This window comes from Chroicocephalus ridibundus, chromosome 6, assembly GCF_963924245.1.
Source record: "Chroicocephalus ridibundus chromosome 6, bChrRid1.1, whole genome shotgun sequence".
NCBI classification, from domain to species: domain Eukaryota; kingdom Metazoa; phylum Chordata; class Aves; order Charadriiformes; family Laridae; genus Chroicocephalus; species Chroicocephalus ridibundus.
The window spans coordinates 51240433-51256784 of record NC_086289.1 but is presented as its reverse complement, the minus strand read 5'-3'; the positions used below and the strand labels follow the sequence as shown (position 1 = coordinate 51256784).

The following is a 16352-nucleotide window of genomic DNA, read 5'->3' as shown; positions in this document are numbered from 1 at the left end:
TGTTTGGTAACAGCCCACACTGTGTAGTTCTGGTTCTCTGTATCTTACGCTGGTCAAGTGCTCCTAGATTTTGAAATGCCCTTAACCAGCTGGGCTCTCCTGCTGCAAATCCCAACTCTATTCACATGAGGGACTTGCCATAAATCTAGGGGGCGACCCACCTCGCACGTATAAATATGGATGTATAAGGGCCTTAGGCTGGAAAGAAAAGTGTCTCTAGTGCAGGCGAGCCTTAGGAAGGGGTGAAATTATCGTACTTTATGTGTCAATTTTATGGGAACATTACAGACGCTGTTTGTCAGACCTCTTACGGTTTGCAGTCCACAGTAATGTATAATTGCCAATTGATTAGGCATTTATTAAAACAGCTAATAATAATTTATTAGCCTTTTGTAAAATTATTCTTAATCACTACATAACCGTACATAGGCTCAATTAACTGGCCTTGAGGCAGCAAAGCACTGGCTTTTCCTACACAGCAAAATATCCCTGAAAATCAAGGGGACAACTGATATGTGTTTTCCAGTTTGAACAGGTCTTTCAAGTTCTTCCCTGAACTGGACCTTCAGTGGTAATTATTTGTGTTTCTTTGAGACTTAGGAGTGATAAATTTGCTTCCTTTGTGGTGAATTTTATCATTGTATTTGCTTGTCCAGCCAGAACAGTCTCGGTGTGTAGTAACGTACTGCAGCAGAGTGGCAGCAGCTACTCAGAAAAATCTCAGAAGACAGATCTTTATGCAGGAAATACTGAGGAACTGACAGGCTGATGGAGCCACTGCTAGGAAGAGCTTTCACCCCAGCTAAAATCGCATAACAGAAAATCCTTTTCATTTTTTAATTTAAAGTTACAGAGTTAAATTCTGACCTCACTCACGTCAACAGCAAATTCCCATTTCACTCATAAGCTATAAGTGGAATATCCAGGGAAAGCTTTTTTCTCCACAAAAAATAGGATGGGGAAAGGACACGTTCCACTAACGGAGCTCGGTGTTTATGGGCCAGCATCCTGATCTTAAGTCTTTTCAACTCAGTGGCAATTAGAGGACTCTTGGGTTGGGTTGGCCCATCTCTTTTTGTACAGTCTGGGAAAGCACGTTAGCTATCTGGGATTGTATAATTCACAATAGAAAAGAATAAAAATGAGAAAAGACAATAGCAATATACATTTTTAAAATTAATATTGGTCAGGTCAAGGCTCTTGCTTGATTTCTGCACCAAACTTCAAAGCACAGACAATAGTCAGAGAAAAGCGACACTTTTTTGCTGGTTGACAATTTGTTTGCTTATGTTACAGGTGATATGTGTGTATAAGTTACTGTGAAGCTGAACGTTTTGTTTGCCATGCGCTGCCATTAGCCATTCCTTTTAAGATGGCTATTTACATTTCCTCCCTGCTCTGGAGATCTGGACTTGGATTCACCCCAGGCTGCTGTTGTAGGCTGAGTCGAGTTTGCCTGGTCACTGCACGTGCGGGAGCCTGCGAGCAAAGCCCTCGTTCAGCAGACTAGAGCTGCTGGTTTAGTGTGTTGCAGTCTTCTCAGTGAGTTAATGCTGAATCATCATCCAGTGCCGTCCCTTTGGAGGTTTCCCTTTAACCAGAAAATCAGAAACAAGGCACAGGGAACCGCTGCACCCAGTGAATCCCATTTTCTAAAGCGTGCGGATGCCAGTCTCAGTTTCCTGCCTGTATCTCAGCTATTCTGCACGTCAGGAGATCACGTCTGTATTGGATTTGGGTACTATATTGGTTACCAATTCCTGATACAAATGAAATTGCATGATGTTGCTGTGAGGGTAGAGCAGATGTGGTATCCCATACTAGGGTGGGCTCTTACATGTTTGGATTCTTTATAAACTCTCAGTACAGTTTATAACTCCAGTAACTGTTCATTAACTACACTTTGAATTGGAGGTAGAAACCAATCATAAATAGATATCTCTGTCCTTTAATCATGTTTTTATACATCTTTCAGAAGGGAGATGTGACCACGTACAAGAATATGATTATCTCTGTATGTTGTGTTGTTTTCAGTCATGCTTTCCTAAACCTTTTTTCCCCTCACATAATCAGTACAATACTTGAGAAATGGCATTAATCTAAGAAAATGGTCAGTGACTCAATTTTACCATCAAAAAAGGAGAAATGTAAGAGCACATTTCAAAATTTCTCATCTGTAAACTTCACAGTCTGTAGCTGAGATATTTGTGTATTTAGATCACCTGATACAACAGAAGAGGAATTGAAGGCACCAGTCCTTTCACAATGCTGAGGCGTTCTCCCGTCATATATTATTTTTTATTTATTTATTTATTTTTTTATTCTAAAATTATTCTTGTGAATAAGCTCTGCTGCCTTCAGCTCCCTCTCACATGAGAGCTTTCGCAGTTCACCAGGGTTGGGTCTGGAGGAGGAAAGGATCTTGCCCACCAGTGGCTCACACTGCTCCATGCCACCTCTTAATGGAAAGAGGGACAGGCTGTTCAACTCAGTGTGAGATTTAGAATCTGGCAGCTTTTCAAAACTGCTGTGATTTAGAGTAAGAAAGACTAATTCCAGGTGTGTTGTGCTGTGGATGTGGTTACTCGGTCATAGGCAGGGACAGCTCTAGTGACCATTGGGGTCACTGCCTCAAACTATCCTGCTGTTTTAAGGATTGTTCATGAACTTTTAAGGCCAACATGCAACGGAGCAGCAACCTCCAGCAAGAGGAAGAGGTGGGGAGGCAGAGTCAGTAATCTCGCAAGGAAATCTAGGACATTGGAGTGTCCTCTCTAATGCAGTTAGCAGGAGATCTCTGTATCGCGGAACTCTAGTGAAGTATTCTGTCCTTTGTCCCTCCTGTGACTGACCTAATACAATATCGAATTTTCCTTTCTATTTTACAGTGAACGGCAGGATGTGTCATGGTGGGTTGCTTGAGTTCTGCATTTATTGCTTAGCAAAGGCGTAGATTAAGCTTTGATTTTTTCATGAGTGATTTCAATAGGAATGCACCTTGTGATGATCCACTGCATAAATGAGGTGCATGAGACAACTTTACACAATATCCCTAATATGAGTTACTTTATAGGCTCTTATTTTAAACACAGTAGTGTTTACAGGATATGTTAACTAACAGTAGATCAAGCAGTACCTTTCAGATAGATAGCTGTTTGGTGTTAAAAAAAGAAAGCGCGGATGAGAAGAATACATGTTTCCAAATAAGATAATAATGCAAGGTCAGGAAGATCTATAGCTAGACTGATTGCCAGTATAAAAATGGAAAGCAGGACAGTGAATTTATCATTTAAAGTTTGCTTTATTGATAGCCTCAGCAATAATCCAAGGGTTACTGGAAAACTCGAGGCGCAGGAGTACGTGCACTGCTGGTTCTGTATAAAGTAGCTGTGACATTTAGTAATTGCAAGCAATGAATCATGAAACTGGAGGTCTGGAATCAGAGGGGCTGAAGGTTTACTATCAATTTGCTAATTTAATTTTAGGATAAGTGTTAATTGTTCATAATCTTGAATTCCTGGAGTTCCAAAGATTCTTGTCAGCTGCTTTTAAGTGGTGGCCATAGGGTGCAAGACAATGTAATAAGTCTTGTAGTGAGTCCCGTATTTGAAAAAAGGTGTCCAGAGTTTTCTTACAATAGTGCCTTATATAATTGCATTAAGTGGTAGAACAGTTTTTACAGGGTTTGGGGTTTTTTTTTATGTAGTAGTATCATTTGTGAGAAAACCTGTTTCCAGAAGTTTAGAAATTTCAAATAATGGAAATAAAAACATTGAACACAGGAATTTCTCTGTTACAGTAGCCCTAAAATGTGATGCATGTGCAGTTTTATAGCTTGAAATAGCAGGTGTCAGTGAATTCTTTTAATGTTAAATATATAGTGTAAAATTACAAAGTGCTCCTTCCCACCCAACTATTTTGTCAAAATTAAGGCCGCGGGAATCCTTTCCCAAGTGCTTACAGGGCAAATAGGTTACTTGTGTCTCTTTAAAAAAGAAGAATTTGTGAAAGGCCGGAAAGGGTAGTTTGTGTAGCACTTAGCACCTTGTGTGTGCTTGTGCTTGTGATGTGAGTATGTGAATGCACAGGGATCATTTTAACGTGGCTGCTGGCATCGTAGGACACCTTCTAGAAAACACCTCAGACACTCCCATCGGAGAATTTGCAGTTACGTTCCCCAGCGTCCCCGGGGAGCGTTACCATGCACTGCGAACTGCATGGAGCGCGTCTGCTGTCACCGCTCACCTTGCACATCCTGCGTGTTCCTGAACATACTGTTACTTTTAATCACCTTTGTATGAATAACCAGTTGTTGTTTTGAATTTAACAGTAACAGGAGAACGGGTTAGCGTACAGAGCTATATGAACAACTAACTGTCCTGGGCCAAATTACACTGTCTTTCGTGTCAATACTATTCCAGAGTACCTCTGTCAGAGCGAACGAAGTGACTGCAGATTTAGCCTGTAGTTTTACCCTCACTTACCAACTTTTGCAGCCATTGGAAGTAACGACATTCAACTGCAGTGCAATGGTTATAGCTAACAGTTAGCAAAAGAAATCTTGTCCAGCGTAGTTTTCCAACTGCTCTTCAGATGGCTTTTTAAATCGTTTGAGGTTTTTTTTACTATTTGTTTGAACAAACTGTAGTCAAATTCTTGGACCCATGAAGTCAGCCGGTACATTCCTGTTGGCTTCAAATGGGTGAGGATCTCGCTGCTCAGATTTTCTGAAACCTGATTCTGGCTGAACTCCTGCCTTGGACAACTCCCCTTTTGCGAGCGCGTGCTGAGGACCTCCACGTATCAGATAACAGATCATGAAGTAACTGTTGCTACATAACATAGCCCTCCGCCACTTGCACCCGTGGCACACGACTGCCTTCTAAGAGTGGGATTTCACACCCTCCCGAGTGGAAATACCTTACTTGGCCAGATGGCTGGGACCCATCTGTACCAGAGAAAGTGCCGTCAAGAGTTTTCAGTGGGAAAGAGAGTTTGGAAACTCCTGTCTGAGAACAGGGAAGAGGGAGGGAGTACCTTTTCCTCCCAGAGGATGGTAAGTGGCTTTCAGAAGGCCTTTCTTCTTCACTTACACTTACCGTAGCCTGCCAAAACAAAGCAGCATGTTTGGCTCTGCTGAATGGTGTGTAGCACTGCTCACAGATTGCAGTGGCGGAGATCACTTTGTTTACAGATCCAGGAGACATTTCTAATAATCTCCTCCAAATGTTGCTGTTATTTTTTATTTCATTGTATTTTGCGTTGGTTTAAGGTCACTTTGTTGTAGCCTCATGTCCGCTGTTGGGCTTTCATTTTATCTGTGATATGCAGTTGTCACAAAGAAAAGGGTATTTGTACATGACATCCATGACCACATACGTGTGATGTCGTTTTCCCCATCCTTCCTGTTAATGAGTACTCAACCCCTCTGCCCTTCCAGCAGGAGAGGGAGACACTCACAAGGGCCAGAAGAGAACAGCCTCTTCCTCAGCCCCGTAGCCTCTGCCATTTCGGCACAGTAAGTGGGAACCTAGGAAAAAATTACTGAAGCGCTGTTGAGTCATGGGGCTCTCTAATTGCCCAGAGCTTCTGATTTCACTTCAAACAAGCCAGCAGCATTAAAAACAGGCAAACCAAGCACTTACCAGCCAAGATGTCATGAGGAGAAGCAGCTGAATGGGATATGGTGTTGTCTAAAGCCCTCGTGTAAACTATAGTGGAAAATATTTTTTTAGGTCATTAGAAGTTCATACAACACCAAAAAAAGCCTCACTCCTAGAAGTGTCCAGAGCATGAAATATCAGGTGGTCAATTAAAACGTTAGGAAAGCTTCCTCAAAAAATGAATGAAAACTGGCAGCATTTTCTAACTCTGTCACTCATAATAGAGCTGCCTACGATATTTCAAGTATTTTTCTCCCCCATGGCATTTTTAGCAGCACATACTCTCACAGGCACTTGTATGAAAAATTATAGTGCACCTTTCAATGATAAGTTTCCTGAAGCACCTCTCAGCACCAGGAATCAGCGTGACTTTAACCTCCCTGCACTTCACCCCTGTGGCCTGACTTGGGCGGCAGGAGCGCAGGGTGCCTGCCTGCCCCGTGCGCGGGGCTCACGTTTACTGTTACATGGGGCTCAGTTCAAGACAAGAGGATATGAGTTGCCATATTTTTTTCAGTAGCATACATGTGTGCAGTAGCTTACACAGACCTGCTTGTGCACTATACTGTACTGATGTACTTCACCTGGTGCTCCTTGTGGTCAAAGTCCAGTTCCTGAAGGGCCAGAAGGTCATGTCTCATATTTTGAATAGTCACCAACAAAAAGATAAAAGATGTTTGCTCTACCTAGTGACCACAGCTAGCAAGTGTGAAAAGTTGTATCCACCAATAGCTGCTTAAGTGTATTATTGGAGAATATTTTCTCTATCTTTTTTCCGTCTGTAACTATTATTCTCTTTGCAAAACCAAACGATCCTCCTTAGTCAAGAACAAGGGAAGAACTATGTTCATTTACATTTCTTTTTCTTGCTTAAACATCCATATTTTGAGCACTTTTGTGAATCTGCCGGTGCAGGCTGCCACAGCGTGGGCCGGAGCCGTGCTGGCATTGTTCTGCAGGCAGCGGTGGGGGTGCCCGGGGCTGGGGCAGAGCCCGTGCCAGGGCAATAGAAAACAGAAATGATCTGCTGTGACACCAGGGAGTTCCTGGCAGCATGAGTCATTGTCTCTTCCCCAAAGCCTGTTTTGAGTTTTCTCTGGGATTATGAGCTTTTCTCCGTAAATTCTGATGTGGCAGAGAGCTATAGAGTGCACCGACCTCTGGCTCCAGGTCCTGGCCTCTAAGAGAGCTTGCACTGTAGATGTTCGCCTGTCAAACCTTTGCTCCAAGACACTCTGTGATCTAGCTCAGGGCAATCTAATTTAAGCAATACATACATTTGTAAACCATTGGGACTGCTACTTATCTTTCTGGGATAATTCAACATTTCAGTCCCATGAAGAAATGAAGACCGGCGCACTGCTAATGGAGGCACCAGCACAAAAAAATATACCAGTTGCACTTTGCAGAGAAGGGAACTAGTGTGTCTAGTTTGTCTCTCATGTCTTCATAAAGCATTAAAACACTCACCAGAAGTGATCTTCTTTTAGTTAGAATGGTTTTCTTAGACAAAACATTTTGCATTTTTTTGAGGAGGTGTAAAGTTGTCGTTTTTTCTTAGTTAAAAGATGGTTTTATAATATTACTTCTTGTTCTCTGTCACCGCCAACTTAGAATCTGACAGTATGTAACAGATCTTAGTAAAATGCACTTCCAACCTTTTGGGAAGGGCAGATAGTAAAAGTAAGATGATGTTGCAGTTTAGCCCCAGTCCGCAGCTGGTCCACACAGTCCCTCGCTCACTCCCCCGAGTTGTGATGGGGGAGAGAATCGGAAGAGTAAAAGTGAGAAAACTCGTGGGTTGAGATAAAGACAATTTTATAGGTAGAGCAAAAGCCGTGCACACAAGCAAAGCAAAACAAGGAATTCGTTCACCGTTTCCCATCAGCAGGCAGGTGCTCAGCCATCTCCAAAACAGCAGGGCTCCATCACACGTAATGGTGACTTGGGAAGACAAAATGCCGTAACTCCGAACGCCCCTCCTTCCGTCTTCTTCCCACAGCTTTATATGCTGACCGTGACATTGTATGGTATGGAATATCTCTTTGGTCAGTTGGGGTCAGCTGTTCAGCTGTGTCTTCTCCCAACTTCTTTTGCACCCCCAGCCTACTCACTGGAGGGGAGGTGTGAGGCGGAAAAGGCCTTGAATGCTTAGCAACAATCAAAAACATCAGTGTTTTAACAACACTATTCTCATCCCAAATCATTCTGCTAATAAGAAAGTCAACTCTCCCAGCTGAAACCATGAAAGATGGCAACATAGACTCATTTCTCCTAAGGCCTTCCAGAAAGTTGGTGATTAAGAAGTATAGAAGGATTAAGTTTTGCATAGTGGAAGAAATTTCTTTCGTTTTGTTTATGATGTTCAAGTTTAGAGCAAGCATTTGCTTTGAAGAAGATTTTTGAGGAAAACTAGAAAATAATGAATAATTGAAGGGTTAGTGTGTTTACCAGGAACTCAAGAGACATCCTTGTTTACACTTGCGCTTACGTGAGAGAACTTATCCAGCCACTCTAGGCTCCTGTACTGTTCCTACAGCTTTTACTGCCTGCATAGGAGCTAGGATTTGAGCCTACCTCCATCTCCTCCTAGGTCAATGTTCAATCTTCTAGGCCTTTGGCTGGTGTTTTCCTTCATTCTCTTGCTCTGCTTGATTTTGAACAAAAATTGTATCTTAGACCCTGGATAATTTAATGAGTGAAAATTACAGCACAACAAAAATTGATGTACAATCAGCATATTTCATCATTCAAAAGAGATTACATGACACAGTACATGATACATAGCCTGGAGTCTCCAGGAGATGCCTCCTTAAAATCCTAACATTAGCTGATGGCTCTTTCTTCCCTTTTCAGTAAGAACAGGCTTTGGGCTGAGACTCTTTGGTCAAAACCAACATTGCTTCTACTGTGCTGTGTCTTGTTGGCCATTACCTCCAGCGCTGACGGGTTTTGTGCCGGTCTGCCTACATCCACATCTGCAGCCAAGCTCTGACATGCTGCAGTATGTGTACCATTCCTCACGTGCTATGGGATCTTTCAGAAGCAGGAAAGCCGTATAGCTGTATAATATTATGAATGCTCTACTTCTTTCCATACATTAAATTGTAATATCATTAATTTTTGTCCCTCTCACACTGAACAAATCCTTTGTTTTGATCTATCAGGGATATTAACAGCCTGGTGCGTGACCAGAGGAGCAGGCTGAAGCCAGAAGGGAGGGAGGATATGAAAAAAATTAGTACTGGAACTAAGTGTGAGCTCCATCAGTTCCATCACAGGAAGGATTAGGCCTAAGTCTGCAGAGTTAAACACCTCAGTAGCCCTGCTGAAGTCATCAAGGGTTACTGCTGTGATTAAACAGCTGGGTTGAGTGCTGTCTTGTGAGATTTAGCGCCTGTAATTTGTCTAGGACACACTGAAAATTTAGTTAACACTCTTTGGGATCTTGTATTAGCAACATGGTTATTGTCATATCAGTAGTTCATTGATCTACAAACAAGTGATTTCCTCTTAGGTCTGTCTTACAGCTTCAAGAGGCATGCACCCTTGTTCAGTACATTTTTATTTTGTTGCACGTTAGCACTAGAACTGGGCAAAAATATCAAATAAAACCCTTTAACATTTGTTCTCACTCCTAAGTTTTTTTTCCCAAGTCTTTCAACATCATATGTGTTCACTTAGTCTATTTTAGCAAATGACTTTGCACATACCAGTTCTGCACATTCATGCTGCACATACCATTATCTGAATGCAGTTACAGGAGAGGAATGTACCATGTGGACGGTACATCTAAGAGGATGGTGGTGTGAAGGACTTAGCCATCAAAAAAAAAAAAAAAATCACAAGTAGTCTTGAAAATCTGTGTCTGGGAAAGTGGAAAAATTTGAATTCTTCATAATAAATGATTCACTAACTGCACCACAACATGGTGGCCAGTATAAACCAGGATTTTGGAGCTGCCTACACTCGAGTTTATTTTAGGTGCTGTTTTGCAGGGGGTGGCAGAGTGTCTGTGTAACTGATACTTTCTGCAACACCATTTCTATCTTTGGGAAGTCGCAACTGGTATTTTAGATCTTAGCATGTCAAAATCCTGCTTGGGTCCCCTTGAATCCCGTGAAGGAGATTAGCTACCAGAAGACACTGTGTTGGCAACGGCCCTGCGTATAGTACAGTGGTGAGTGGGGGGGTGACGTGGATGTAACACCCTCCCGGTGACTCGTACGTGCTGTGGATGGTGCTTGTGATGCGTGGTGACTGGAGCACACAGCATACCGTAAGGATTTGGTATTGGCACGTGCTCTGTTTACTTACACGATGGGTTATAAAAGACAAGGTATTTCCCAATGCCTTGAAGAGGAAACCTGCACTCAAGCACCATTGTTGTCAAATCCAGCCCCAAAGCTGGTGTGCAGCTGTGTGTTGTGAATATTTTGTTTAATGAATTGTGTGCAGACTGTGTGCCTGTCCCGCCCCACGTAGGAGGACCCAGCCAAAACGAAGACACTGCTGCGTAAGTACTGACCCGTCACCGACGAGTAAAGTGGCAGGAAACCTGCCTCAGGTAGAACCTCAACCAAAGACCTGTGAAGTCGAGCCAGGGGGCGGGGAGGAGTGTCTCCGGTTCAGTCGGTGAGTTTTGGACCAGGCCCGGACACCCAAAGAGGGAAAGTCTCACAGCCCTGGAGGATGACGTGCCTCGTACCTGCCTGCACCATAGTAAATGAAAAATAAGTATTTGGTTAGGAAGAGCAGGCCCAGTAGGCTTCCAGAAGACTTTAAGCTCAGCCATTCAGGAGGACACACTGCAGATACATTACCTGTGTAATTCTAAATTCATAAGAATATTCAAGAACAAAATTCATATTGTGGTTTAAACTTGTTCTACTCAAAGTACTATCTCATGTATAAGGTAAGCGTGGTTTTGTTTCAGTGTAAAGAAAGGTAATTCAATCTGAAATTCTTTTATCCTGTGTCACCCCTTTTTTATGCAGATATTTGAAAAAATACAAATATTTCTGTATTCTGTTTATTTTTCTGTTTGAGTACATAGTTTATTATTATTATTTCTGTTAGGCTTGCCCATGTTTATTTCTTTTTCTTTGTTTCCTGCTATTAATCTGAACATTTTCTCTATCTGTTTTTCAATAAATGCTAACTGCACTTCAAGCTGACCACAAAAACTACCGAGATCAATGGAAGTTTCTATACCAGCGTCTAAGACAAGTACCTAGTTCTAGGAACCTGGTATATGCCCATGCTTGGCCTTCTAAGATTTATGAATGAAAGGCACATGCATTATTAAATGTACTCAAGTACGCTTAATAATAAACATACATTTCCTTCACGAATCATAAAATTCTGCCAAAGTATTACCTCACACGTGCATTTTCATAACAAGACCAGAGATGTACTTGGACAGCCACTGTGAACGTATGGCCTGTGTTTACTTACACACAAATCCTTAATTTATGAATAATGTGGAAAATAAATGTTGGGACACTCAAGACATCACTTCAAATTTGCAAACGAAGTGTTGAGAGGAAGGTTCCGATTTGCAGGTATACAGCGTGTCATCCAAATACAGTGAGCCCTTTCAGGATAGTTTAGTATTAGCGATTTCGGTTCCAATCTAAAGCCTTTGAAGACACACACTTTTTCAATCAAGTGAGCACCCCACTGAACTCAAATAAAGCCACATTCTCAGGCTTCAGAGGGGCTGTGACGTGTACTTACAGCTAAACATATGCTAACCTCCTTTTTTGGATTAGGAGCATGTTTTCAAATATACTACATGCATGAAAACGTGGAGTTCCTAAACCCTTGGTGCCTTCCAGTTAATGAAATATCATCACAGAATAGGATAGGTTAATCCATCTAATTTGCATGGAGTTCATTAAATCATTTTTAAAAAATTAAACACAGGGTTATATTTAGCTTGATACTCAGAAGTGTTAACACCATGCTTTTAATGTGACAGATTGGAATTGGAAAGCAATATAAAATATGAATTTCAGGGTATAGAATTTTTTATTTCCACAACTTAAAGACGTTGTTAAGATCCATGTGACTTTTTAAGATCTATTCCATCATTTAAAATCCAACCAGTGCTAGTTTGCCGAAAACATTGATCTTTATTAGCTTTCAGTGCTCTGAAGAAGTTAAAAAGGGGACCTTTTATTACCCTTTTTTTTCTTAAAGTAGTAGTTAGAAGTAAAGGCTTTGTTTCTGTTATTGGCGTAGAGATTTTTTGTTCATCAAACAAATTAGAGTGTTTCAAATAAGAGTAATGTTAACCTTGCAAAGAAACAACATATTCAAACTATGACCAAATAGTTATTTGTATGCTTTTTTTCTTCTTTTCTTTTTCCTTCTTTTCTTTCTCCCCCACCCCCGCAATAGGTGACGTGTATGCAGTGGTTGCAAGGGGACCATACAATGCTGGATATGATTGAGAAAAAACGCTGCCTCTGCAAAGAAATAAAAGCTCGACAGAAATCAGAAAAAGGACTCTGCAAACAGGACAGCATGCCTATTTTGCCAAGTTGGAAAAAGAATACCGGAACCAAGAAATACAGCCCTCCTCCTTATTCCAAACAACAAACTGTTTTCTGGGACACTGCAATTTGACAGGCGTGTGGAGGATGCCCTCTCCACTCTGTTGCACCGCGCACAGGTAGCCTGCTTTCTTAATAAGGCAAAGGCTCTAACCTAAGACTTACCTGCAGGTGGTGAACTTCCTAGGAAAAAACCACACGGATACAGTGCTCACCTGTCAATCAAGAGAGAGAGATTTAAGTTTCCGACTGGATTAAGGCATACATATTTATCCAGGATTTTTTTGGATCCAGAAGATATCAAAATGTAAATATTTCACCACTATATTGAAAACACCCAAGCTAATACACTGTTTAAATATATATATATAAAAATTCAAAAATTTATGAAGAATTTTACTATATAATGTTACTGTTATACTGTTTTATTACCTATTTTCTATGTGGTATTCTAATGTTTCCTCCCACCCCCCCGTCGCCACCATTTTATTTCTCTTACCTGCCTAGATTTGGCCTCTGTAGAAAAGCATGTGGTTGTACGTTTTGTTGAACGGGACAATGTACAAAACGACGCGGTGCTGGGGCTGTAGAAGTTACCTAGAGTCGTACTCATTAGATGTCCTTAGCTTTGGGGGGAGGGCTGGACAAAGGAGAGAGTTTTGGTGGGAAACAGCAAAACTGCAAGCAATGCAAATAAAAGTGCTTAATGTGGATGCCCAAGTTGCATTTAAAATATGAATTGTTCTGCACCAGTTTTCCCATAAAGTCAAGCAGATAAATTGCCCCTGGTTGTATATGAATCAGTTACTAAAACTATTTGGCCAAGCAACTAGATTTTCTGCAGAAAAGCCTGCAACGGAAACTCTTCCTTCATTATATTCAGCTGACTAGCAGAGACCATGGTTCACTGTGACTAAGCATCGTACAGCCCGTGGCGGAGAGACCCAGGCGCTCAGCAGGTTGAGGCAGTGGCGATGCAGCCACGGCTCCTGTCACCATTTGTCTTTGGTCCAGAAAATAAAGGCGACAAAATCTGTTTACATGTTTATTATTTTTAAATTCAGCAACACATCCTTACTTTATGCCGTGTCAGATTTCCTTGTGTTATTTATAAAGGCTGGAATTCAGGCCCCTTGAAAGCCAGTCGGGAAATCCCTCTTGATTTCATGGGGTTTTGAAGCAGAGGCCAACGTAATACGTTCTCCCGGGTACACCGTTTCTTCTTCCTGGCTGCTTCTGTAATTGGCTTGCAATCCTGTATTATATTACACCCATTTTAACAGAATATTATGTCATGACCAAAGAATTATGACCTCCTGGTTTTAACGGGAGAAAGAGATGGCTTATGCTGATTATGAGGGTGAAATCCGTGCGGTGAAATATCTTCCAAAAGGGTCTGTTGAGAACGAGGGAAACTTGTACTGCTGTGAGGTAGGGGAGAAAAGATCTATGGCATATATTTTGTATATTTAAATTTCTATCTATGCGTCTGAAATTTGCTAGCACAAAAGTCCCTCTTTAAAACAATCATTTTAATGTTATATTCGCCAAGAAGAAAAGGTGTGTTGTTTGAAACTTCTTGTTATATTGGCTTTTCTTTGAAATTATATTGACAGCATTGCCACAGCTGTAATTGCTGATAAAAAAAAAAACCAAAAATAACAAATTTTAGAAGGTTTTTGTAATCTATATTGCTAAAGTTTGAGTTTGAGTAATGCTTTATCAGTAGTAGTTTCTTTTCAGCCTCTGAAATAAAGTTTTTAAATATTTTATAACTGACTAACTAATGTATATTTTGATGTCCAAACTGAGATTTCTGTAAAAGATAAAGTGTGTGTTTATATGTGTGTATGTATATTAGCATTATTGTATATGTATATATGCATATGTGTACACACATATATATGTATATATGCATGTATCTCTCTCTATATACTCATAGATGTGTGCATACGTATATACCCACATACATTAAATATTGGTGTGTGCTATTGAATATACAGTGGCTGGAATGGGTACGCAATTGAAATGCAGATTTAAAGAGCCCCTCACAGCCGAAATGACAGAAGACATGAAAAAACCCAGAGGCTGTGAAGGAGTCTTTGAAAACTTGTTACATCCAAAAGACACCAACTGTATATTCTGCTTATTCTCTTTTTTTTAAAGAAAGAAAATGGCAGCAGAAAAACTCCAGAGATCTCGCAAAGTTCCAGAATCTGCTGGAAAGAAGGCGACTTGTTGGTCGTGAGAAATCTGTTGAGATAACAGGTTCATTATTCAGAAAGTGTTTATGCTTTGTCTTCCTTGTTATGTGGCAAGAGAAGAATTTTTCATAACCATGTGTGAAATACTTAGCTCAACCCTTTCCCCCAACTGCACTAAGTCTCTGGTGACAAAACGAAAGCCGGCGTTCAGTCAGTCTCGATACTCTTCCTCTGCACTGGTCTCTTCCTGGAGCAATTCCTTTAAAAACCCCACTAGCGAAGCCTCGCTTTTGCAGTCCAGCCCCGGGGGCGGGCACGGGCGCTGCAGTGCCAGGCTCTCTGGGGGGAGGCAAACGTTAATGTAAACAGTTACGTGTTTAATAGTGCTTGTTCATATTGTGTCCTTTTCATATCGGTGCGTAATAGGAATAATGATCAGGGAACTGAAGCATTCTTGTCCTAAGCAGACTTGCTTGTATGCGTAGCCCACCATAAAACCACTCCTTGTTTCGCTTTTATTGCTCAACACTGTTTATGTTGTCCTTCCTAAATAACTGCCCATGTGCTTCCAGACCTCCATTGTATCCCATGGAGACAATGGCTTTTTGTTTTGAAGTGCGACAGTACATGAAAAAGTAAAATATAACTTAGCACTTACCTTCAAAGCACTTTAGAAATGTGAACTGAACCTCACGCTTGCGAGAATCGTTTTACAGAGGGGGGAAGTGAGGCTCAGGTGGAGTAGTTTCCAAAGGTCAGGACATACGCCACCGTGCTGTCCGGTGTCTGCTGGCCCACCCCATCGCTGGAGTAAAAGGTGCATCGTCCTGCCTGCCGAGAGTGCGCCATCGGAACGCTGTTAAACATTTTCTACATCACCTATTGTCTCAGCAGTTTCTGTGTCACAGGGTGAATGACAGTGCTTAGTTACACACGGTCATTAAAGCTGTAGTCTGTATAAATATGCAATCTGTATATACATACAGATCACATATATACACACACTTGTGAAGACTGTATATATGAAATCGTTCGGTATGCACTTATTTTGCTTTAAACTCCTGAAGTTAAACATTATAGTGTAGCAATTTGTGTAAAGTGCACTGTGATTTCAAGAAAGCACAGTAAAGTCACAGGTCTTGTTATTCTTGCACTAAAAATGTGTTTACGTATATTAGCCAATGTATGTCTACTTTATTGCTCCTTTTGACAAATTAAAGCAAATGGTATAAAATGGTATGGGGTTTTTTTTTGGTTTGGGTTGTTTATTTTTAAGTGGACAATGGCACTATGTTTTTAAATGACAGGGTTTTTAAATAAAATGAAATCATTCTGTGTTCATTCCAATGTAATACATTTACCAATATCTTGAAATTGAATGTCATGTTGCTTTTTTCATATTTCATTAGAAATTGTCAGGTATGTGCCTGAGATTGTGTAGGAGTAAGGAGTAGCTAGAGGCTAACTGTAATCATATATTATTAGCCGTTTCTATATACACAGTATAAATACATATTAATTTTCTTTTCATTTTTGTACTTGATTTTTTTAGGTAAGATGTAATTAAATGTACTTTGATACTTCTGAAGTAATAAGATGTTGTTTGAAGATCAATTCTGCTTTCTTTAGTGCATTGACAATATTTTACAATAATTTAGTGCTTATTTATTTGTGCTCCGGTGTAATTATAATAAAAAGCAATAGTTTAAAATATTTGGCTGTTCATTTTCATTTGATGGTTTCATCTTAGAGCCGGGTTATTCACTAGGGATTAGCCAGAGATTCCTGAGAAGAAAAGTCAAGTCATAGATGTATATTTATAACATTCCCTAGGCACATTTTTAATCGCATCATTTGTTGGAGGAAATGAATTAATTGCTTTAATAGGTTAATATTTGCAAGTCATGCGTGGTTGCATCTAATGC

General features: G+C 40.7%; 1 protein-coding gene across 2 annotated transcripts in view; it reads left to right on the top strand.

Moving 5' to 3' along the window:
- The window catches only part of NYAP2 (neuronal tyrosine-phosphorylated phosphoinositide-3-kinase adaptor 2), a 152818-nt gene extending 136701 nt beyond the window's left edge, over positions 1-16117 (top strand). For both annotated transcript variants that reach the window (XM_063338539.1, XM_063338538.1), the window contains exon 7: positions 12069-16117. In XM_063338539.1, the coding sequence (XP_063194609.1) occupies positions 12069-12296 (228 nt within the window). In that variant the 3' untranslated portion in view covers positions 12297-16117. The remainder of the gene's footprint in view (positions 1-12068) is intronic.
- Positions 16118-16352: the final 235 nt, after the last annotated feature.